A 23,149-nucleotide genomic window follows, 5' to 3' on the forward strand; every position below is an offset into this window, starting at 1 on the left:
CTATAGAGCCCGCCTGTACCAGCCTGCCCTGCAGCCTGAACAGATAGATAGAGATCACTGTAGCCAGCCTGAGTGTCAACTACCTCATTAACTCACTTCTGTTTACTTACGAGCCTGCACCTTGACAGCACCTTAAAGGAGCTGCCTGTCAGCGTACTGTGCCTAAACAGCAGAAGGGTATAGACCAGCTTATCTAAGACTCAGTTAGTATAAGGCCCTGGTATAGTTCATCAAGTATGCTCACATTACCCTTATTTAGCCTTAGTGTTCTCCTTAAAGGCTATATAGTCAAGAGCTTTTCATAGAGAAGCTACTTAATATGGTTACTGTTGGGCGTCTTCCCTTTTAATTTAGTGAGCGTCGCGAGCTTGATGAGTTTATTAATATTATATAACTTGCACCATCAAAGCCAAAACTCCCCTCTAGCAGGACCCTTCAATAATATCTAGAGAAAAATATCAAAGAAAAACAAGTGACTCTACTCCAGAAGCTTCCACTAAATGGGAAGCTTTTAATTGCACTTGACTACTGGACATCACCTTTTAACCAGGCATTCATAGCAATTACTAGCTACTTTATTGACTAAGAATGGAACTATTATGAGATTCTTCTTAGGTTTGAACCTCTTTATGGTACGCATAATGGAAGCAATCTAAGCTTAGTTATCTTGGAAGTCCTCCAAGAGTATAAGATCACTAACTACATATTATTAATTACTACTAATAATGCATCAAACAACAACACTATAATGGTGAGATTGCAGGAGTTAATCCAGTCACAGGATCTTAGTAGTAATGCTACGATTATCCGAATCCCATGCATCGCCCATGTTATTCAGCTTAGTTTGAATCAACTGCTTGGAAAGATGAAAGTGAACCTAGTTAATAATTCTATAGAAAGGGAATGGTCTGATCAAAGTATGCAATCTCTCCAGAAAAAGAGTGATTTAAGTGGAATTATGGATACACTAAATAAGGTATAATACTATTATACAAAACTCTTATTTTACTAATAATAAGAAAGGTTTAAAGACTTACTACCTTCATTAATGCAAGTCCATAGTAAAAAGAGGCATTTCTGAGTCTTTAAACTACAGAGCTAAAGCTTATTCCCTGCCAGGATGTCTGTACTCACTGGAATTCCACCTACTTAATGCTTCACTGAGCTAAGCAACTACAGTCTATCTTTAATGAATACTGTACAATGCATCAATATCTCCAGTTTAAGCTTAATAAGGAAGAATGGCGCCAAATCAAGTATCTGCTCTGGATTACCCAACCTTTCTTTGATTACACCACTGCGCTCTCTACAACAAAGGAGGTCACCATTCATCTTATCCTTAGTATCTATAACAATCTCTTTGACTATCTCAAGAAGTTCATACGCCAACTTCAACACAAAAGGGTTTCTTAGAAAAAGATAATGCTCTATGCACTTGAAGCAGCAAAGGCTAAGCTCTCATTCTATTATGAAGAGACTGATAAGATGCATAGTAATATCTTTGTAATTAGCACAATTATTACCCCTTCAAATAAGCTTTAATTCTTTTCTATAAGAGAGTGGGAGGGTGGCTGGCGTGAACAGTATCATAATTCATAAGAGTCTTATCAACTATCTTGAGCAGTACACCGAGCAGCTTGCTGATCTACTAACACCACTAAGCACTTAATTATCATCTGTAAACCTATCTCAGATTAAAATGCTAGTTTCAAGCAGGGCCTTACAGCAGGGAATCAGATCTCACTGCTCTTAACCAAACAGGGATAATGACAAGCTTATAAAATATCTTAAGAGTGGTTAGTAGTGATTAATAACTCCATGACTTATTACTGACATTAGATAACAGGCATAGTTAATATATCACCAAGGGCCTTCTGGAAAGAGCATGAGCATGAGTTCCCAGCACTATCTAGACTTGCTCAGGATGTTCTTGCCATCCTAGCTAGTGGGGCTGGTGTCAAACATCTTTTTAACTCTGCTTGTGATATCTGTCACTATTGCTGTAGCCATCTTAAATCTTGCATGATCAAAGACTTAATGATGTGGATGTGTACATCAAAGTTTAAGCTTGAACAAGAGCAGCTAGAACTAATAGAAGAGTATCTTCTAGCTAGTGAGGTTGCTGCTATAGAGGAGGAAAGAGCTCCTCTTCAGCTACAGGCGGATTTTGAGCCTGTCAGTGATGATGAAGAAGATGATGCTAGTGATATTCAGACTAAAACATAAGATCGACTGAGTAAGCAACAATGTACAGGAACTAGGGAAGGGGGCCAAAGAGAAGGACAGTTAGTAGAGCAGTGTCATGAGTTAGCTGATAAGACTAAACATCCCTTACCCCAGAATGACATACTGACGCGCGGATCTAAGAGATCTCGGAAGGCTCCAAGAGGGTTCAAGGATTATGAAATTATCAAACCATAGTCACATAGCCTAATAGAAGACTTTCAAGTAGTATCTCCTTTTCTGCAATTTGTCCTATAGTCTATACTATAACTCTATACCTTAATACTTGGATTCTGAAAGGTGACTTTTCTATATACCCCTAGAACGATAAATTATAAACAAAACATGCATAAATTATGTAGTAATGGATTTAGCCATGTTTATATTATTTGCCTATCTGTAAAATATCCAAATCCACACTGCGGATACTATTTACTATCCATATTATATCATTGCGGATATGTGGATATCAGATTACATCCATATCCACGGATATGCGGATTTGGATATGCGGATTTGGATACATCATGGATGTTGCCACAGCCTAATCACGCAGCGTCCAGAAGAAGCCATGCTAATTTTTGTATCAAGGTAACAATTGCGTTCGCAGCGGGTTGCCATGCGACGGTCCGCGGAAACCGCGAAAACCTGGACGCAAGCCATTCGCTTAGCAGCCGAAAGACGCTTCTTCATCTCTCCCAGATGGTAACCAGGATAATGTTGCGGAGCGCATTGACTCGCCCGGAGTGAAAGCACGTGTGATCAATTGTACTAAGGAGTCGACCCAGCAGCGCAGCATCAGCGAAGCGAAGATTGGCTCTACTTCGGTCTCAAATGGAGGCTGCCCCATTACCCCCTCCTCCCCTTTCGTATGGGGTTAAGAGACATTACCGGGTTCTTTAGTGTCCCCGACTGCGCATAAGCTACCGTCTATAGCCAATCTCGGAGCCGGTCATTATGAGATTCCGTCAATTTGTCAAATCTTCAATTTGACATCGACTTCACTGCATTAATGGCTAGCAGTTGTGACTGATCACTGCCCTACAACTTCTATATGGGGGCTGGGGATTTTCAGTTAAATGCCTTCTGAACATATTGTTTAAAGCGTCCAGGGTCGGTTTAAGGTCTATACTCAAGATGTTTGACGTGTGAGGGGTGGTCATCAATGTAGCTCACTGTCTCGACTATCGTACTCCCGCGGGGCCCTCGTGGAAGCCATAGTCGCCCGCCCGTCTGAGTTAAACCTATTGTAAAATTTGCTCGTCCAAGGAAGCACTTATGTTTAGAGTTACTTTCGGTAGTGGAACATATTCCTTTGGTAATATTACTTTGGTCGTTCATGCGAAATATCAGATTTTGTTCAAAATCCTAGCTTTCCCTTTTCGTCATCAGTGGATGAGTCCGAAATCTGATGGGTTTGGCCCCAATAACGATTTCTCTTCGACCTATAACCTCGACCAAAACCAGAGGGCAAATAGGGCGGAAATATGTAAAGGGGCAGTCAGTCACCTTATGTCCACGCGATGCGCTCTGAGGGTTCAGTAAGTTTGCAGGGAAGCCAAGTCTCAGAATCGCAAGCGTCTCGTCTTTCTGATTCCTTATTTTGTTCAGGATCGATTCTTGGGCTTGTACATTCGTGCTTCTTACAAACTCTCTTCCTTGATTAAAATCGATCCAAAACTGCCCGCCCAGCACCAGTTCTATTCTCAGTTATGGTTTACCATTAACACTAAATTGGTATCTTTGGTATCTTTGGTATCTTTGGCTTGGCATCCTGGTCTTGGTGTTTTGGTATTATTGGTATTATTGGTGGCTTTGGTATCTCTCAGAGCTTCGGGATTTTCTGGTCGCATTCCATTGCTTGGCCTCTGAGGGACCATTTGGCCATAGCCTAGTTGGAATTCAGATATTCTCGTATACTGAAACCATACGCCTAGCTTAAGCAGATAATGATCACATGCTCCAATAATACCCGCCGCATAGAGTATATCTAGTAGCAGACTTTCCAAGCATGCTAGCTGTAACTTATCAGCATCAGCTTATTGAATGATTTCTATAATATCAAGCTGATCTTTTAACAAAAGACGAAATACATGACAATACGGAGTTGTTTCCACCTATGATCAATCATGAAACGTTCCTGAAACTGTGTACTGCATTCATGCCCAGAAAATACTCCATTATTACCGCTACATGGCACGGACTCAGAAGCAATGACCCTTGACAACCCTGTTTGGGGTTGGCCCACTCTGTAAATTACCTAGGGATGTGCTGTCCAAGGCTACCTCCATCAGAAGACTAGAACGTAAAAAACCCAGCTTCAATTTTGGGCTTTAGGGGTCGACCACTCGGAGCTGATCCGACCCTGCCACCTTCTCAGTCTAGTTGATATTGACTAGACTGATACTATACCCGTATTGATCTCGGCTGGAGATGTTGACTTCGCGAGTAGCGTTCACTGAGGAGCCCAGTGCTACTCAACATCTAACTGAGCACGATGAATGTCCCTGGCTATCGTGGCACAGTGCTTCCTATGAACATACGTTCTCAGGAGCCTAATCCACGCCTGGCAACATCCGGGAGTGGACAAAGTCAAGCTCAACTGGATACGGTCAAGCAACAGGCTCCCAAGACACTTATGTCGCCTGTCTCGTCACTCAAGGCCCCAAACACCATCCGGAAGAAAACGAAGCGTATTGCAGAGGAGACAGACACGTTAGACACCACTAGCAATGAAAGAGGTCGATTTCCGGTACAACCAGCTCGAGGCGAAAAGAACAGCGACGAAGGCGAAGTTTGGCGGAAATATCACCAGTTCCTTGAAGCTGATCAAGCAGGCCCTGGCATCATCGCACATGATAATTCTATTGATCATCTGATCGTGGTGATAAAGGAAATCAGGGTCCACGCCAGTGAAAATCAGCGCCGGCAGCTGTACAGAGTCCTGAACGAAAAGCCAACCAATATTGTCCATCTTACAGACCTTTTCCTCGGCACGCTATCTGTGCACGCTGTCTATGAGCCGCTTGAGACGTCTATGCACCAAATACAGGCAACCAGCCGGCGAGATATCACAGAGATCGAGCTGGCGATCATCGGCAAGGAGGTGAGTGCTCTAGTTTGTCCCTGTGGGCTACAAGCTAATGCTTTCCCTGTAGATTCTCCACGGACTCGAATACATCCACAATGAACTGGGAATAGTTTACGGGCAGCTGAACACAAGGAACATTCTCCTTTCACATCGTGATTGCCATCTAAAGTTAGGTCAGTCAATTAAAACAGTTCATGGGCTTGCTGCTGATCTACATGATGCGCAGCAAATATTGCAGCATCCATTCTTAAACACCAACAAGGAAGTTATTCTCGAGATATAGCTGCTGTGGGGACGTTGCTCGTAAGTATGAAGGAGCCTGGGACCAGTGGCCGCAATCCAGAAAGCCTCCAGCTAGAGAACCCCGAAGAGGTTAGTGAGCTTTGCCGTAGTTTTATTCAGTTGACTGGCACTTCCTCCATATCAACTTTACTGAAGGCAAGTCAACGTCTACCAACGGAGTAATCTATATCTAATATCTTCAAGCATGATTTTCTTCTCAAATTCCCGGGGGTTGGCCGGATGGGAATGTTTATTTACAAGGCGATGGAATATGCAGCGAGGTGCCCCGTGCAAAATATCACATACTAGTCTCTAGCAGTAGTATTATGATCAAGAAATGAGAAGGTTTCTATGCACTATCTAAGCCGTACATGATATTATTTTTCAGTTCAATTCTGTTGCCCGAAGTCCTCAAGTTCATGCTTCGCGATGGACAGGATCCTGCTGCTGTCAAACCAGGACTGCACATTACGACTGCTGTCAGATCAGGACTGCTGTCAAGTCAGGACTGCTGTCACATTACGACTGCTGTCAAACCAGGCCCACTTTGACAGCGGTTCCCGCCCAGTCTGCCCCAGTTTTAGCGCAATCAATACTGCGTGTAGTCCATCGGTGAAGGATTTCTTGGCTTTCTTTTCTTTTTCATTCTCATTCTTTTTATTTTTTAATTTATTTATTTATTTATTTTTTTTGTACCACAATTTCACACAGTTACCACAAGGTCAGGGATTTCCTAGTGTACAAATGTGCTCCTATAACTCCCATCGTCTATTGCCCACCTTAATGGCGCAGATTCATGACGGCGACAAGCTAATCCACTTCTTCTAAGTCTTGGCCTCCCAGCGCGGGCGAACGTGTTCTGGAAGCGATGATAAGAGGATGTTTTCCAAGATATAAGTTAGCAGCTGACCGCCTCTGGGGATAAGGTAGATTGATGTGCTCTTCACGGGCTGACTGGGTGATTGCCACAGCTGTTGGAGGACCTGTTGAAACCTGCTGCAGGAATTCTATTTGAGTGAGCGGTGTACGATCTTCTAATGAACTATACGTATCAATCCAGCCACTGAGAGCAAGAGACGAGGATCTAGCATTCGGGTGGTTCCGCCCAAAGACTTTGCTGCGCAACTCAGCATTTTTTCATGAGAGCCAACGCATCTTGAAGCTTTCCTTGGGATTCCAAAGTATAGGCAAGGTTATTGATGCTGGTCAGAGTGTCAGGATGTTCAGCTCCCAGCACTGTCTTCATTGTCTCAATTGCTTGCACCTCCAGTTTCTCAGCTTCGTTCCATCGTCCCTGGTTCCGGTAGGTTGATGCCAGGCTGGCCATGCTAGCCAGAGTGGAGGGATGTTCAGCTCCCAGCACTGTCTTCATTGTCTTAATTACTTCAACCTCCAGCTTCTCAGCTTCATTCCATCGTCCCTGGTTCCGGTAGGTTGATGCCAGGTTGGCCATGCTAGTCAGAGTGGAGGGATGTTCAGCTCCTAGCACCATCTTCCTTGTCTCCATTACTTGCACTCCTAGCTTCTCAGCTTCATCCCATCGTCCCTGCTTCCGGTAGGTTGATGCCAGGTTGGCCATGCTAGTCAGAGTGGAGGGATGTTCGGGCCCATTTCTCTCCTGATGGATTTCCAGCAGCTCCTTGTACAGAACCTCAGCTTCTCAATATGCTCCATCACTAGCAAGGCAAGCTGCAATCCTCTTGACCAAATCCATGTTTTGTTCCATAATGAACTCATTTCCTTGCACAAGTGCCAAAGCATGAGGGAGATATTCTCGCCAAAGTCCTCGATTAGTATAGTGGTTATCTGGAAAAACCTCCTGTATCCGACCAGCCACCCTTCGGATCCAGTCACTAAGCAGTCCATGCTTTCTAAGCCAGTTCCGGGTCGCAATATGCACAAGTCTGTGCATACTTATATGCATGTCTTGGCTGCTGATGAATGAGTATGCATTCAGAAGCCCCAGAGCGTCAAGTCTCCGTTTCTTGGATGTTTGGAGAGGAAGAAGAGACTGGGGGATATTTCGTGGATCAATACAGGCCATAAAAGACATGTATTCTGCTGCTAGTTGATCTTGCCGCTGAATCTGTTTAAATGATATTAACCAGGTGGTGATAACAGGGTTCTGGATATCCTTATAGCGTCCTGGATCACGAAAGTCTTCGCTAAGGAGTTCCACAGCACCCTGTTCCTGATCTTGGAGAAGCGCAAGGTAGGTAGACAGACTTATACCGTTTTCAATAATATATGCTGATGCCTGTGTAATTGCCAAGGGGAGAAAGGCCAGTTGCTCTAGGAGAGTGGCTGTTGTGATATTATCCTTGAGCAAGTCCTTGTGTGCCAATGTCCTTTGCAGAATTTTTAATGCGGTTTCTTTATCCACATCTGGAATTGGAACAGTATAGAACGGTGCCAGCTTCATGGCAAGTTTTCGGTTTCGCGTAGTGAACAAAATACGGCCTTGTTCACTCTGAGGGAGAAAGTCCTCAAGGGCAGGAGCTGTGTGACTGGTTGCTAACCACATCTCTGCGTCATCCGCATTATCAAAAATCAGAAGCCACTTTCCTGCACGCTTGGAGCTAAGGTATATCTTGATCTGTTCTTTAGCCTCTGCTGCCTTCGTGCCATCAAGTCCAAGTGTCTGTGCAATACTGGAGAATGTCTGCTCAATCATCGCATGGCTAGTACATGGAACCCAGAAAACTGAGCACTCCTTGTCTCGGTCCCGTATGCGGTGTGCTAACTCCAGGGCCACTTGTGTCTTCCCGACCCCTCCCAAGCCAGTAATTGCAACCCTCCTGGGCCCATCTTGTATTGTGATTAATTCTTCTAGCTTTGTGATTTCGTCCTGGCGACCGACAAATTTCGGATTTCTTGCTAGTGAGACCACCCAGTGCCGCAAGCTAGAATCAGTACGGCAAACAGGCATGACTGATAATAATAATTTTGCATAGGCAGCTGCTGTCAAAGCTGCATATCCTTGCCACTGTTTCTGCTTATGGGAATCACAATAGTCGCATATCCCTCGGATCACAAGTGTCGGAAGCTCATCCATAAGGCCTGCTGCCTCCATCTCGAAGCAAAGTATCCCATGTTGTTGAGCTAGCCGGTCTCGCGTTTCTGAGTCCTTCATCACCTGATCCCCGGAGGCGATCAATCCATAGTGGATATAAGGCGTCCTTGTGTCACGCGGTGGTCGTTTGACTAATTGCTCTTTATCGCACTTTTCGCAAGTATCTTCCTTGTCGAAGTGGCGATAGGAGGAATGAAAAAGGAAGTCTGTATGCTCTTTTGGGGGAGAAAATCTGTCTTTCAAGTTGCGGTTTCGTTCTAGTACTTCCCACACTGTTTTTGAAACAGCGTCCTCCCCCCCAATCATCTGTCTTGTCTCGAGTCGACTCATATGCGTCAAAAGAGTCTGTGGTGGTTTGTTTAAGGTGCCTGTTGGCTCGAATGTCCCACCTTCAACTGCCTTGCCATAATCATATTATATCACCCCTCCGTGATTTGGACCTGGTTTACTGACAACTACATCGCCTAATCGGATGTCATTTTTTTCCCCCGGGACACCCCCTCCAATTCCCACCATCAGTCCAAACTGAAGCCGTAGGAACGTTGAACGCATGCGAGATACGACAGTAGCGGCAGACACGGTTCCATATACGCCAGCTGGTAGGTAGGCAATGACTATATAATGGCCGTTCAATTCGCCAAGTTCGTATGCGTTGGGGTCAGAAGACAGTGGAGGTAGGGTGTGGGTCTTGTCTAGCATAGCGCTTGCTGCTGCTGCCTCTAAAGGCAAGGCGCATATCCACGCGATGGTGTAGTCATTAGGTGTGAGGGAAACCATCGTTGTCACAACAGGCACCGGATGGAAATATAGCCTATAGTGGTTGAAGACTCGCGTCACAGGTGTAGAGGTAATCTAATGGCGTACAGGGACCAAATGAAGAAACTTTCAGGTTGGGGAAGGAAGAGGGCAGCTTCGTGTCCTGCAAGGCTGTCTCACATGACTCCCTCATCGTCTACCTGTGATTCTTCTGCGAACCTACATAGTCCCAAGCGACTAAATTAAAGTACACCTCTGGAAGATATGAATTAGTGCTGGTGTTCAGGGCAGCTTTCCACCGCATCTGGGCGGTTCTATCACTATCATGCCCATAACAGCCTTCGTTACAGAATTCTCGTCTTGCTTTGACGCCAACTTGGATGGGAGATTTGATTCAGTCATTGGATGTTCAGGGGTGGGAGATGTGGCCCAGTCGCTGTCGTGGCCTGATTTGCAAGTGTAATTACTAATTAGGACTAGTGCAAGCCAGGCAAACAGCAGAGTCACCAAGTTCTATGTTGGTAAACAACGCCATTAGGTACTTTTGCGGTAAGATCTATCGCAATCATGTAAGGGGTTCGTGCATGCGGTCGCAGTGGTACTCGAGTTTAAAGCAGGTTACAGCCTTGTCATCACAACTAAGCAATTTTCAACACGAGCATCGAAACCCTCGGTGCGTTTCCAGTGATAATGTCCTCTTCTAAAATATCCATTGACTCCCTCTTGAATCCTACTAGGGGCCATTGCAAGCATTCCTCTTGTGACTGCCCTTGCTACCACGCCTCAGGAACTTGGGTTTTCCATTCGAAGAACAAATCATTTGGATCCGAAGCTCCTCCGAATAATCGATTAGAATACGCTGACGGTCTACGCGTAGCTGGGAAGTGTCTCCTCTGGCCGATAGTCAGGACTGACAGGACCAAAGTCAGAACTCACAGGACCAATGGATTATGCAGAAAGGAGCCTTACCGTTGTCCAGTTAATTCATGTCGCCAGAAGTTCCACAAGTCTCATTGACTCTCCAGCCATTCTAGTGCACTTGCACTTCTTGGTGCACTTACACTCCCTGGTGCACTTGCACTTCCTAGTGCACTTATACTTCTTAGTGCACTTACACCCCCTGGTGCACTTGCACTTCCTAGTGTACTTATACTCGAAATAACATCATTTCTGATGTCCGTCGTCCGCACTATCTGGCTGTATCCGACCATACCCTACCGGAAGAAAGGCGCTAACGGGACCTAGGTCGGCATTCTGATTTGTCCAAGATATACTACAGGAAATGACTAATGATAAGTCCTGTCTTCATCCTTTAATGGCCTCGAACACTATATTTATGCCTTTGTCAGTCAACACAGAACTTTCTTGCGCCGTCCCAGACAGATACTGCTCTAAAGACACTCAATAGCAACTTCATCGATGGATATCACAGACCCAGTTGTTAGGTAAAGGCATAAAGGCAACCTGCAGTGATACTGTATAAACCGCGTGGTTCTCCAACCCAGCTGCCGGGCAATCAAAGAAAGACAAGATATCTCATGAATCCCTGCATGTCGATCGAGCCGGTTTCCGTCGTTCAATGAGCATGCCATCTTTGCGTTCAAGTTCGGCCTCCTTTTGGCGAGATATTAGGTCTGGTACCACTCTTGGATTGATCTATTTGCGCTGCTTGGGTTCGTTCATTCTGTTGATATATCTTGCAGAGAGGTCTTGCCAGGTTATAGCCTTCGGCGTTGGATACTGCAAGAACTGATAAGTCGTTAAGACGTTTCTTTCCTTATTTCCATGGCAGATACTTACGATGTCTTCTTTCACAACAGGCCAGTGGCTATCTGAGTTGAACATGAATGATTGACCGTTGTGCTTCAGTCGGATAATTAAAAAGATATCCGCATCGCACTCAAAGCAGTACTCAAAGGCCTTCCGAAACAGACTGTCTCTTCGTCAGCTTCGCTGTTGGCCTTTTGCTCGCGGCGTATTTAGCTTCCTCTTCCCGATGGTCCTTTTCTTTGGCGCCATCATCTACTATTCTTTCCCTCTGAGAGCGGCGGAGTAAAGCGAGAGAACTGTGCCATGCTGGGTATGCTGCCCTTGTGCTCTTTTAACTGATGGGCTCATCACCATCTCTATTAGCAGTCGTGATGAGGGCTCACCTGTCTGGATGAAGACACGTGATAGAGACTCAGCGCTTGACTGCATTGAGTATTTACTTATCTTGGCAGAATTACCACTATGCTCTTTTTAGCTTAAGTTCGTGTTAGCATTGTTTATGTGGCCTTAACATCATCAGCTTAGTCGGCGCACACGTGACAAGTGCTCACTCCTCGTGCTGAGGGCTCGCGCCTGGTGATGACGTAGTACGTGGACAAAAATGATTAGTGGGAAGTGAAACAACGGCTCCTTACCGATCACCTCCGTCATTGTTTCACGCTTGATTGGGATTGAGAGTGTGAGTTACGGAATGCTCAATTTGTCAGTACTAGTCCATATTCGGCCTTGTTGGAATTACCCTCTGTTGCTCTACAATCCGATTGCTATGATCATGGACGTGGACCGTTGCGGCCCTCCCACATTTATCAACTCCTTTGTGGCTCAGCTTCACCTCCGCAGCGTCTCCCGTTTCATAGTCTTCCGTTCTCAGCAGTCTTCTCTCCCCTGTCGTCTTTCCCTCTAGCAAGTTCTCTCCGTCCTGCATGATTTAGCTGCTGTCCGCGGTCAGCTTTTGTGCCTCTCTCCCAGAAGATTGGGCATTCCATCACTGCCCCAAGATGAATCTGGATTTCCATCGTATCTGCCCCAACGATTGCGACTGTTGAAAGGAAATAGCGGGCTCCCATGGATCGCTTCCAACAACGGATGGCTAGATATGTAGAGCAGCACATAAGCGGTCTGTAGACCAGCATGAGTTAGACCGCCATGAGCGAAACCTCTCACAGCAGTTGACCACCCGAGAGGCATTTCCTATGTTGATTTACGGAATATCTACACCTTTTTATGTGGGTATGCCATATAAGGTCAGTCATGATTAGATGCTCTTGGTTATGTCCGTATATGAAAGGATCTGACGTGGGCAGATTGGCTCGGAAGACATCCAACAAGAGGAATGCCTTCTTGTGAATATCCTCTTGAGACGAAGTCAGGAACGTGAAGTTCCCACCGAGAAAGATTGCCAGGTAAGAGGTATCCGATTACGTGAAACGACTCACCGGGGTAAATACGTTCTAGAACAGCTGTCTCCTTCCCGATCTGGCTATGAGAGACACGCATATCGCTTCCTTGGCCTTCGGTGGCTTGGGATTCTTGCCAGGAGCTTTGGGGCCAAAAGTGGTTCGAAGCTCTGGATCTACGACCTGTACGGCCTCGCGGACCAGAGATGCTAACGTCACTGGTCCGAAGACTCGATAGGACCCGTGACGTGGTGTTCAGGCCAATCAGAATTAGTGGCTGAGATACAAAGGTCAGGGACTGGAAGCGTGGGACATAGATCTAGCGATAACAATCATTGGACAGCTGCAAGTAGCCTTGCGGCCAGGCTGGCTCTCAATCCGTGGCTCTCAAACCCCTCAGCCTTCGAATTACCTTGCCCAGAATTTTATCGCCTTGTTGCTGGGTGCTCCACAGCTAGTTGTGGCTGCGGAAATGCTTGGCAGGTACCCATGCCACTTTTCTGTGGACTGCGGTAACACCGCGGCGCGAGGCTTTAGGCTTCCGCAGCCATGTCCCCACTCAAATGACCTTTCCAGTACTGAGGCGCTAACACCCGTGTATTGAAGGACCTCGGTCGTAGTACTGCGTAAAGCATGATTTGTCGACCAACCTGGTTCACAGGTCTCACAGCTTTAAATTGTGACGTTTCATGGCCAAGGTTTCTGGACAGCTGCCTCATCGTTTTGCTCCTCCTTTGATCGACAGCCTGGCAAGCACCCTGTCTTCCACGAAGGCGGTGAATGCGATAATAAGGGAATAACTTGTGCTTTTGCATGTGAATCACGAAAATCTCATGAGAAGAAGATGAAGCAGGGCATATCAGTTTGGTGACGATACTATATCGATTAGAATGTTGAATATAGCAACCGAGAGACCTTGTTGTCTAACATCATAAGGAAATGACCCAGAGGAAGACGTGAAGCTACTGTAGTCTGCGAGCAATAAATCGTTCTAGCTTAGCCAGACAACCGTGTCCATTGAGAGGAGAAGAGCACGGTGGGACATCCTCCGCATGTTGGTAAAGTGCAGAAAGCTTTGAGAACTTCGTTTCGCAGCTGGGGCATCTGTAGAGCTGGCCTCCGTCCTCGGGATCATCATTTATATACTTCCGGCCCTGGCAACAAGTGTGGGCTATATCGTCAATTTCCTCCTCGGTAGTATCCGACGCGCAATTTCCAGACTCCAGATGGATTAACATTCCGGAAAAAGATTTAAATTTTTGATAACAACCGTAGCATTCCAGGTTTCGAGGTTGATGTTTCTGCTGATGCTGAAGAAACGATACTGTCAGCAATAGACATATTGAACTATTCAACTCTAGCTGGTGTACTACCATTTGCAAATTATTCTTGTTCTCAAAGTAGTCACCACATTTGACGCAAAGGTGGTGCTGGTTAATTTCATGTTTCTGCAGTTGCTCAACAGAATCATAATAGACGTTGCACTCTGGACAAAAATGATGGGACTTCACTAAGTGGTCTTGAAGCTCTTCGCCGGTAGCAAAGTCTTGTAGTTGAGGACAGGTCGAACAGACATTATGTCTGCTGGACGTTCGAAGATGCGTATTTTTCGCTTGAGTCGAAACGAAGACCCGGAAACACCTTTCACACCATTGGTGTTGTGATGTCTGCCTACAATGGGCGTAAAGTGCAGATTCAGAGCAGAAAAAGCGGTCACAGATAGTACATTCGTAGTTCACACCATCATAGGCGAGATACGGACCCAAATCCATACTGAATCAGTTGACTCAAGTTGCAGATAGCAACATAGGAGAGAAGAAGTCGAGGTTCCAGGTCGCTGAACGGCACTAAGGAGATGGAGGGGTTGGTGGATGTATGGAGGTTGATGCGACGAGAGTAAATAATGGTCGTCATCTCCGATGGATGTGGGCGCAAGCCAAAGTAGACTGCGTCGATTCTATAATGGGAGGCGAAAGCTTTTCGCCAAATTATCTCTTTCGATTTGCCGCTGGGTTGTGCAGACCGACCATACAGATCAAGCCGTTTACCGCCGTTGTTCACACATAAATCACGCGAAGTCCGTGTCAGTATGAGTATGGCTGAGTGTCACAGCCAAACATATATCATTTGAGCATAAATGTAATTCGTTAGGAGTAGGATTGAAGCCGACCAGAAGATCGCACAGTTGTTCTGGTGGGATCAATGACCTTCGCTAACTGCACATTGATGTTTTTTGCTTTAGACAGTGCTCTAGAACGTTCAGCAGCTATGCCCGCCCGTAAGCAAGCGTGGAACACTAACACGTCGCCATCTCTAAATAGTGATCTTTTATTTTTGATGACGTTGCCCGCTGATCTTTGGCCAGAGAGTAGGACCAATCAATACAGGTTCACCAAATCCGGCGCCTAAAGGGGATATAATGGTGGCCATCTTCGTAAATCTTAGGAAAGTATCAACTAGGCGCTCATTTTTGTTCCAGCCCCGTGGATACGAGGCGTAAAGGGGGACCGGTGGGTGAAGGGTTGCTTGACGTTGAGCCCATGTGTCACTTAAAATAATAGTACTTCTCCATTGCTTGTCCGAAGTCTGACTATATCTGTCTGTGCTTGACCGGAGGAACAGTGCTACGTAACTGGACCTAGACAAGCAATAGCAGTCGGCCCTCATTCCAAGAAACAGCGTTGCCACTTCAGCGTAGGCTAGCAGTGGTCGGCCGACAATTAGCCTAAGGGGCACTCTATAAGCTGGATACCTAACCCATAAATTTGAATTGGCAATCGGAGATCCTTAGCTGAGTTCTGGGACACCAATCCAGGGCAAAGGATAATTAACCAGGCTTAGATGGTTGGATTGCCTGGCGTAGGTAGCATACGTAGAAACAAGATGAACCTGGATTTCCTTCCGTATCCGCCCCGATGATTGCAACTGTTGGAAGAAAATAGCGGTCCCCCCATCAGACTCATCAAATTGGATCGCTTCCACTGATGGATGGCGAGCTAGATAGAGCAGCACATCTATGGATTTAAATGAGCTGCAGTACCAGATTGCTATCGAACGCAGTGACGGCGGTAAAGACGCTTTCACGGATAGGGTGTTACAGTCCACACCAAGCCTCTGAAGAGCAGGAAAGTCTCCGAAAGATCTAAACTTTAGGGTCTCATCGTATGATATTCGGTAGTCATGATCCTGCACAAGAAATTCTCCCAGGTGATCTTTGTGAAGAAGCAAAGCTTCATATATATCTGGAGCATTGAGGGGCATAATGCCTATGAAAGCCTCTTAGCGAAGGAGAGGACGAAGATATTAGAAGCTCACTAGATGTTTGCAGCTCCTGATCATCACACATATAGCTTGTGAACCAAGGTTACATCCCTCAAGCAAGATATGCTCAATAGGTAGACTGGATGCCTGTAGATGCAGTGTAGATGGGTCACATGAAAGATTCCTTAGAGATAGCCGAGATAACAGCGGAAAATGTGGTATGATTTCCCATATCTCAGGCCCACAGTTCACACATTGAAAGGCTCGTAGGCGTTGGAGGGGAAGATCGCCTGAAAAGAGCGGTCGCTTCAGCGCGGGCAGCAGATTTGGGTGTCCAGGTATTGCAAATTGTTGTATGTTTGATGCCTGAGATAGCAATGGAACAATTGAATTCTGTAAGGCTGCAATATCATCGTCGTTGATGTCATCGATAAGAACTGATTTGACACGTCGACCAAGAGAATGGTCTCTTGTGATCATGTTCAGGAACGATTGGAATCTTCTCCAAGTTTGCTTTGGATTGCCACTTGCTTTGAATGAAGCGTAGAGGACAGGAAGGCAGGCTTCATAGAGGCGCTTAGAAACAAGACAGGTAGATATAATTGCTGAGGGAGATAGAGCCTGAAAAATAATCGTCAGCACCTCGTGTGGTAGGTCACTTAGAGTTGCCATTGGGGCATGTGAGTCGAGCTGGTCGGCTGGTAACAGTAGAAAGTGTTCTGTCTTGCCAGTCGGTGGTTGCGCCTATTTATGAGTTCAAGAGCAAGGCTGATAGCAAGGGCGCCTAGCCCCGCGTCCTGTCGGCCACAGCCACACACACTACAGCGCCGCAAGCCCGCTTGAGGCACGCTCTCTGCGGCTTAGTTCCTTTGCCAAACTCTCTTGCTTCGCCAAGAATTTTCCGAAAGACCTGGTCCATCGTGCTAGATGAGCAATGGATGAAGTGCGTAGGGCACAGTCAGGGTTCGGGAAATTCAAAAACTTACTCTTACCGCTTTTGGCCCTTGAGGTATTCTCTGCGGAACAGGGTAGCTTACATACCCAGTTTGAGTCCTACAGACTGCATACAGTATAAAAACTTTTCTCACAAGGCTTTGCAAAGGAGATCGTGATAATGAAGACAATTTAACTATTTCACTATCCTGTAGCAGGGGGAAGTAGTAGGAAGAAAATAATTTCCGAGTTCCCTAACGTTCAGGTACGAAGCCGATGTACCTCCTGCGCATGTAACCGTAGGTGCATTTCATGCTGTAGCGACAGAGGTTAGTTGTAAGCTATTAGTATAGTAAGATAGAGGGTGGAATTACAAGGAATGCCAAAATCTGACCTGGCAGCCTGGGTGCTGGTACACTATACCATGGATTTTCTGCATAAAACTTGGGGAGAGGGGCTGAAAGAGGCCAGGAAGAATTGTCTGGTATACTGTAAGTGGACGGGCGAATCAAGGCCTGTGATAGTCCTTTAGCTTGATTACTGCTGCATGTATTGGACAAGATTACTGAATCAGGCTATGGATGACTTATAATATCTTAGCACTTCCTAGAACTAGGTACCTTACCTGGAGTTAATTTTCCCCAACAGTCACCTCAGGAAACTCCATACTGGACATATCCAATAACTCAACTTTCTTTCCCTTCAAAACAAAGTCAAAGAATCTGCTAGTGTAAGTAGCAATAACCTGAAGGGCTCTTCCCCCATCAATACTCCCCAATAATGCGGCCGCCTGTGTCGGAAATTCCTCTCTCAGACCAATTATATCAGCAGCCTGCGCCAAATCTGTGAATGTACCATGTGTACTCCCATTCAGCATAAATCGTCTCCTGATACCCTTCAACTTTGGCCACAGAGCGCCCCAAGTGACATCAGTTGTCAAATTCTTCCCTTCATGCGCCATCATCATGAAGGGCTTATCCAATCCCCGGTTGATAACAGAGCCGAAAAATGTACCGTCCAGATTGATACCCCCCTTGAGACGGGAATCGGAAAGCATAGCCTCAGCTGCGGTGGCGCCCCCAAGGGAGTGACCGTAGATTCCCACTTTAGAGGTATCTAACCCACATGTTTGGCCTGGGATGAGCTTTGAGATGATGGATGGACGGTGGAGCTGGTCGAGGACGAAGGATACGTCTCTCACGCGGATGTTCAGGTCATCCACAATTTGGGTATCGGTTGTAATGTTCGCGGCGAGGATTGTGGTATTGTCAGGGAATGTTACGATGCCTGCGTCATAGGGATGGTCGACGGTTACGACGATGTAGCCAGTGCTGGACAGTCTGTTAGGGAAGTGAAAGTTAGCGAGACCTGCAGATTTAAAGCTCTAGATGAGCAGGGAACAGAAGATAAGGAATACACACTGCTGGGCCATAGCACTGTACAAGAGTCGAGTATTCCCCAGGCCAGGTGAGAAGAGAACGAGCGGATATTTTGGGCCCTTGACCCGGCGACTCGAAGTTGAATTCGTACATGGCTTGCAGGTTTGAAGGGTAAGTGAGCCGAAGGCGCCTGCTGGGATGCCAGCCTGTGCATACTGTTCATCCTCGAAGGTGGCGGTGATGGGGTCCATGTAGGACGTCAGGGATGGGCAACATGCTGCGGGAGGGACGGGATGAAAGAGAGAGATCATCAGAGTACGCGGCTGCGGCGTTGGGGCGTAGGGATCCAAACGATGATGATCAATTAGCTGGGTTGTTGCGATGCTGGTGTTGTATGGGCCTACTGTGCCGGGGAAGGACACCGCGTTGCTGCTCAGGAGAAGCTGGGTAAAAAGAGCAGCGAGCATAAGATGTTTTGCAGAGAGGTTGAACATCATAGCAAGTAGTTAAGGGACAAAGGGGACAGAATTGTGTTATAGGAAAGAAAAGATGGGAATTATCTTCTTGCAGGGAAAACAGGAGGAAGCTCTTCATCTTATATAGGATTCTGAAGTCAATCCCGCGGACTCTGTGGCGTCCATCCGGTCTGATGAGTCGGCTCATCTTGACGTTCATACTACCTAATAAGGCAATGATTCAGCGCGTTTGTGGATTCTTTCTGCGGATGTGTGATATGCTCGGCTCTATCTCATCTTTTGGCTGATGCCTGTGCCAAGAAACTGCGTTCAAATGCTGCCTATTCAGGAAAGGCGGTTATAGTTTTGTACGTATATGTCTTGGCATGGGAAGGCTCAAACCTTCCGCTCTGTACAACTTGGGAGGGGTAACACTTCCTGCACGGAATGCCCATAAAATTTTCCGACCGTTAGTTTGAGAATGGCTGTCCTGGGACCACTCGATCGGCGCACTGCTCGTACCAGGTGCGCGGCCTGTACACGACGCAGAATCAAGGTCAGCAATTCCTTCTCATCGAATCTGTCAGCGAAAACTGTTCATTCCTTTTCCCCCGGCTCTATTTTAACCCTCTGTAGTGCGAAGGTGGTCCTCCCTGTCAGTATTGTATAAAAAGAAATCAGCAATGCGTTCCTCAAGCAATTCAGCCAAAGGCTAGCGTTGTCTTTGTCAATGTCACTGCGCCATCCAAAAGGTCCGACTGTCTCTCGCCCGCCACTCATCTTCCCACACTTAGGCTCTGCCCCAAAGTTTCGGAAGGAAGCTCAGCTCTATTTGTAAAGCATTTCTTCTCAGACTTTCTGGCAAGAAATGACTTTGGTGGCCCCCTGGACCTCGGCACTATCATGTCGGAATTCCAGAGGTCTCCCAGCATGTATCACGCATCCATTGCCCTGGGTGCACTTGATCTGAGCAGGAAGACGCTGCTGACTATACCTCTGGAGAGGAAAGATGCGGCTGTGGGAGCATTAACGGCCTACCACACCTCGATTGCCAAATTGAAAACCGAGATTGTAAGCAACAGCGTGCCACGAGACGTCAATTTATGGACTACTTTTTTCTTGGGGCTGTTCGAAGTAGGTCAACAGTGCCTTGGGCGGAAAGTATATCGGAAGCTTGAGGTTAACCCTTTCAATTAGCTGATGCATGATATGACTGGAGAAGGCTGGGTGAAGCATTTTCTGTACGGCACGTCCAATATGCTTCAGCTTCGTGGCCCAGAAGCCCATATATCTGGCTCCGGGCGGCCATTTTTCCTCACAGTGCGAGTCTTTGAGATTTGTCGCGCCCTCATATACCCTGAACCTACTTTTCTCTGCCGGTCGGAATGGATGTCACTCACAACTAAGATCTGGAACGAGGATCTCAACAACGACTGGCACCCAAAGGAACCATTATTTGATCTGATGATCACCTGTTCTTCGATAAGTCACCGGCAAGTACACTCGCAGGCCCTCTATAGATTATTGTATGATTGACCAAGCTCAGGGTATGGGGTCTGCTCAAACCGGGCTCCAATTATCCGAGCATGCTCCTTCACAAGGCCCTTCTTGAGCTTGCCGCTGAAGGCTTCGTTGTTCGGTCAGCTCTTGGTGATTGGTATGCGACCTTCCAAAAGTGGTCGGCCGATACTGGTACGCCCGCACATAATCCCCAGTCCGTTCTCGCAACAATATATTTTCACAGCATCTCCATCTACCTGTCTGGAATCTTCGACTACCGCGCTCAATTCAACGAAATACCCACACCCATAATCTCACAGGCCGTTGTTCAGAAACACGTCGATGCGATTCTACGGATGACTGAGATCACTTTGAAGACCACAAATTTGGCGGCTGTGTTGTTTTTCTTCCCGTTGAGAGTAGCAGGCGCAAGAGTAACAGCCGCTCCAGAGACAGAGTCAATTCATGCGATGTTTCGAGACATTTCGACAAGGGGTTTCGTCGTTGCAGATGCATTTACGGCGGATCTGAAGTCTCTATGGCGCCGGAAAGGGATATAATACTCATACTGTGATTTTCGCCTGTGCTTCTTGTTTTATCTTCATGATATTCCACACCTTAACAACTTAACATGTTTTAAGGGAAAGCCGACGGTTACAAGCCATATTGGGCCATGGGACATTACCGCAGAAAAGCCAGTACTCACAAGCAGGAGCTTTTAAGCTAAAGCTTCTTGCCCAGGGACGGAAATCCAGTGACTTTAGCCCCTGTCCTTAGAACAGTCGTCCGCAATCCTGGCCAGACCACGGGCCGCGGACCATGAGCCAGCTGGGCCTGCGGACAGCCAACGCGCGTCCCGAACGGTTTGCTGCCTAAGTGGGCTACTGATCTGATGCTTGTGGACCACTTCGGACATAGAACCTACGACAAAGGTCTAATTACTCTAATTCCTCAACATTCAAAGTTCCATTTCCCGTGCAGTAGACGCCATTGTTTCTTCATCCAACACGAGCTCCCCATCGAGTTCCATGAGAATCGTATTGGTTGCATCCTCAATCGCGGCCTCGAAACACTGCACTGGAGTTAACATGCCGATTTTTGTCATGTATGTGGCATCTCTGTTTCTCGCATCCTTTCGCGCTACCCGTTTCACCTCGGACGGTTCTAATGGGTCAACCTGGAGTTCATGACCTGTCTTCCATCGCGATCTTTTCACGTGATCTTCCGCATTGAACAGCATTCAAGATTTTGAGGTCAGACAAACACCTTTTTTCCCCCTATTGATACCAACTTGAATAACGTCTAAGGAGAAATCAGTAGTACTGCGGCGCTAAGCGTTCTTCGGCTTCCGCAGCCACATTCCCACCCAATAGTGAGATGCCATGACCAGCCCTGAGGCGCTAACATCTGTGCATTGAGGGCATGTCTCATCGCGCCCTCACTGGCAGGACGTCTCCCGTGGTCGTTCTTACGTGGCTCAGGCAGAGAGGCCAAGGTTGTTACTAGTCGACCACTACCACGGGCAGTCGGTGCGCTGACAAAACTGCTATTGTTGGTATTGTTGGCGCTGCAGGCTGCTGATGTAGTACCGCGAGTTGCCTTGTCTGACATGATAAACGCGGCCATTTGGTCCATGGTATAAACTAGCATGGCCCGGCGGTAGTCTTCCGGAGACATTTTGCAATTTGAGCTGGCGATCGGAGGGGTATGGACTAGCATTATTCGGTGATAGTCCATCAGTGATGTTACGCGATTTAGACTGGCGGTAGCAGAGAGCTCTGACGTTGATTTCTGAACATTCGTCATTTCCATGGATAACCGACGTAGTATAAGGCAGGAATGATAGTATAATCAGACCAGAAAAGTAAAGTTATACGGAAGGAGCCTTGGAGACTTCGATGGGTTTAACGCTTCCAGAGAAGTTTGGCTCGCCAAGGAACCTACCAGATGACCTCACGCCGCAGTTCTAGCTCTGTCCATTCTGCAACATCAGGGCCGTATCCTTACTGACCTTGCTAATTGGGGTTAACTAGGAGGTGATACGATGAGACAGTCTAGCTTGGCAAGATATTGGGTGGAAGGGGCACCCGCTGATGGAACCTCGACGAACCTTGCTTGGGAGGTTAAGTCACGTGAGTTGTCCTTGCTGGTTGACACTTGGCAAGCTGTCCTGTGAACGGCTTCGGCGGTGGTGAGGATGAGGGCGCAAACTCCTCTACTCAAAAGGATTTCCCCAGACTGTATGCAAATCATCGAACCTGCCAGCATGGCTCCGCAATGTCAACGGCCAGAATCTAGTTCTTTACCGGCTAATCGCTATGAAACGAAGGGCCTCGCATCATCAACCGCACCTTTAGAGCAGATTTTCATCCTTACGCCAGTACCTACCATTGTCCTTGATTCTTCTCTCTGCATATGCGAGGTGTCCGATAGTCACCTTTCCCTTACACAGTTAAGCAGGGGGGATATTGTTGGTTGCAGCATATTCGACGTTCCACTGTCCACAATACCTGTCTCCAGTCTTCCCGTTCTTCTTGGAGCCGTACGGATCGCCGTCTCTACAAAGACTGTGCAGGTAATCGACCGACCGTTGGGAAGCCCGTCCCTGACATTGATACCCATTTTCGCGTCATCCAGTTTTACATACCTCGTCATCGAAGTCAAGCGGTAATAAGCAGAAAACGCCTCCGAGCATTGACAGACTTCGTGACAAGAGCTTTGTTGGCTTGGTAGCTAGTACTTCGGGGGTACACCTGGGGAACGATGATGAGGGCTCACGGCTGGTGACGAGGGCTCAGGCCCGGTGATGACCGTGACCTTTCAACAACAATGACTGGTCGGATGCGAAATGATGGCTCATTGCTGTTACCTCCGTCAGTTTCAGGTTTGTTTGAACTAAAGAACTTGGACTATCCAATCATGTGACTCGCAATTGATCCCAACTCCTCTTCATTGCTCAACGCGACTGTACTGAGCGACCCTCAATGAACTTCCCTCCTCAGCAGTCTTCCCTCCACAGTAGACTTCCC

General features: G+C 46.9%; 5 protein-coding genes across 5 annotated transcripts; 2 read left to right on the forward strand and 3 right to left on the reverse strand.

Moving 5' to 3' along the window:
• Positions 1–4,720: 4,720 nt before the first annotated feature.
• On the forward strand, positions 4,721–5,779 carry CDV56_100919 (uncharacterized protein; the record flags this gene model as incomplete). Its single annotated transcript, XM_026754538.1, has 3 exons — positions 4,721–5,329; positions 5,382–5,487; positions 5,541–5,779. The coding sequence occupies 3 exons, from the start codon at positions 4,721–4,723 to the stop codon at positions 5,777–5,779; spliced, it is 954 nt and encodes a 317-aa protein (XP_026610678.1).
• A 943-nt stretch (positions 5,780–6,722) lies between these two features.
• On the reverse strand, positions 6,723–8,270 carry CDV56_101225 (uncharacterized protein; the record flags this gene model as incomplete). The annotated part of the gene is made up of 2 exons (XM_026754844.1): positions 6,723–7,252; positions 7,511–8,270. The coding sequence occupies 2 exons, from the start codon at positions 8,268–8,270 to the stop codon at positions 6,723–6,725; spliced, it is 1,290 nt and encodes a 429-aa protein (XP_026610679.1).
• A 9,147-nt stretch (positions 8,271–17,417) lies between these two features.
• On the reverse strand, positions 17,418–18,662 carry CDV56_102691 (PAF acetylhydrolase family protein; the record flags this gene model as incomplete). Its single annotated transcript, XM_026756310.1, has 2 exons — positions 17,418–18,126; positions 18,208–18,662. 2 exons carry the CDS (start codon positions 18,660–18,662, stop codon positions 17,418–17,420), a joined length of 1,164 nt encoding a protein of 387 aa, XP_026610680.1.
• An 861-nt stretch (positions 18,663–19,523) lies between these two features.
• CDV56_102960 (uncharacterized protein) lies at positions 19,524–20,680 on the forward strand (the record flags this gene model as incomplete). Its single annotated transcript, XM_026756579.1, has 3 exons — positions 19,524–19,691; positions 19,818–20,146; positions 20,206–20,680. 3 exons carry the CDS (start codon positions 19,524–19,526, stop codon positions 20,678–20,680), a joined length of 972 nt encoding a protein of 323 aa, XP_026610681.1.
• Positions 20,681–21,078: 398 nt separating this feature from the next.
• On the reverse strand, positions 21,079–21,797 carry CDV56_103135 (uncharacterized protein; the record flags this gene model as incomplete). The annotated part of the gene is made up of 3 exons (XM_026756754.1): positions 21,079–21,341; positions 21,412–21,422; positions 21,487–21,797. 3 exons carry the CDS (start codon positions 21,795–21,797, stop codon positions 21,079–21,081), a joined length of 585 nt encoding a protein of 194 aa, XP_026610682.1.
• Positions 21,798–23,149: the final 1,352 nt, after the last annotated feature.

The sequence above is a fragment of the Aspergillus thermomutatus genome (genome assembly GCF_002237265.1).
Source record: "Aspergillus thermomutatus strain HMR AF 39 chromosome Unknown NODE_288, whole genome shotgun sequence".
NCBI classification, from domain to species: Eukaryota; Fungi; Ascomycota; class Eurotiomycetes; order Eurotiales; family Aspergillaceae; genus Aspergillus; species Aspergillus thermomutatus.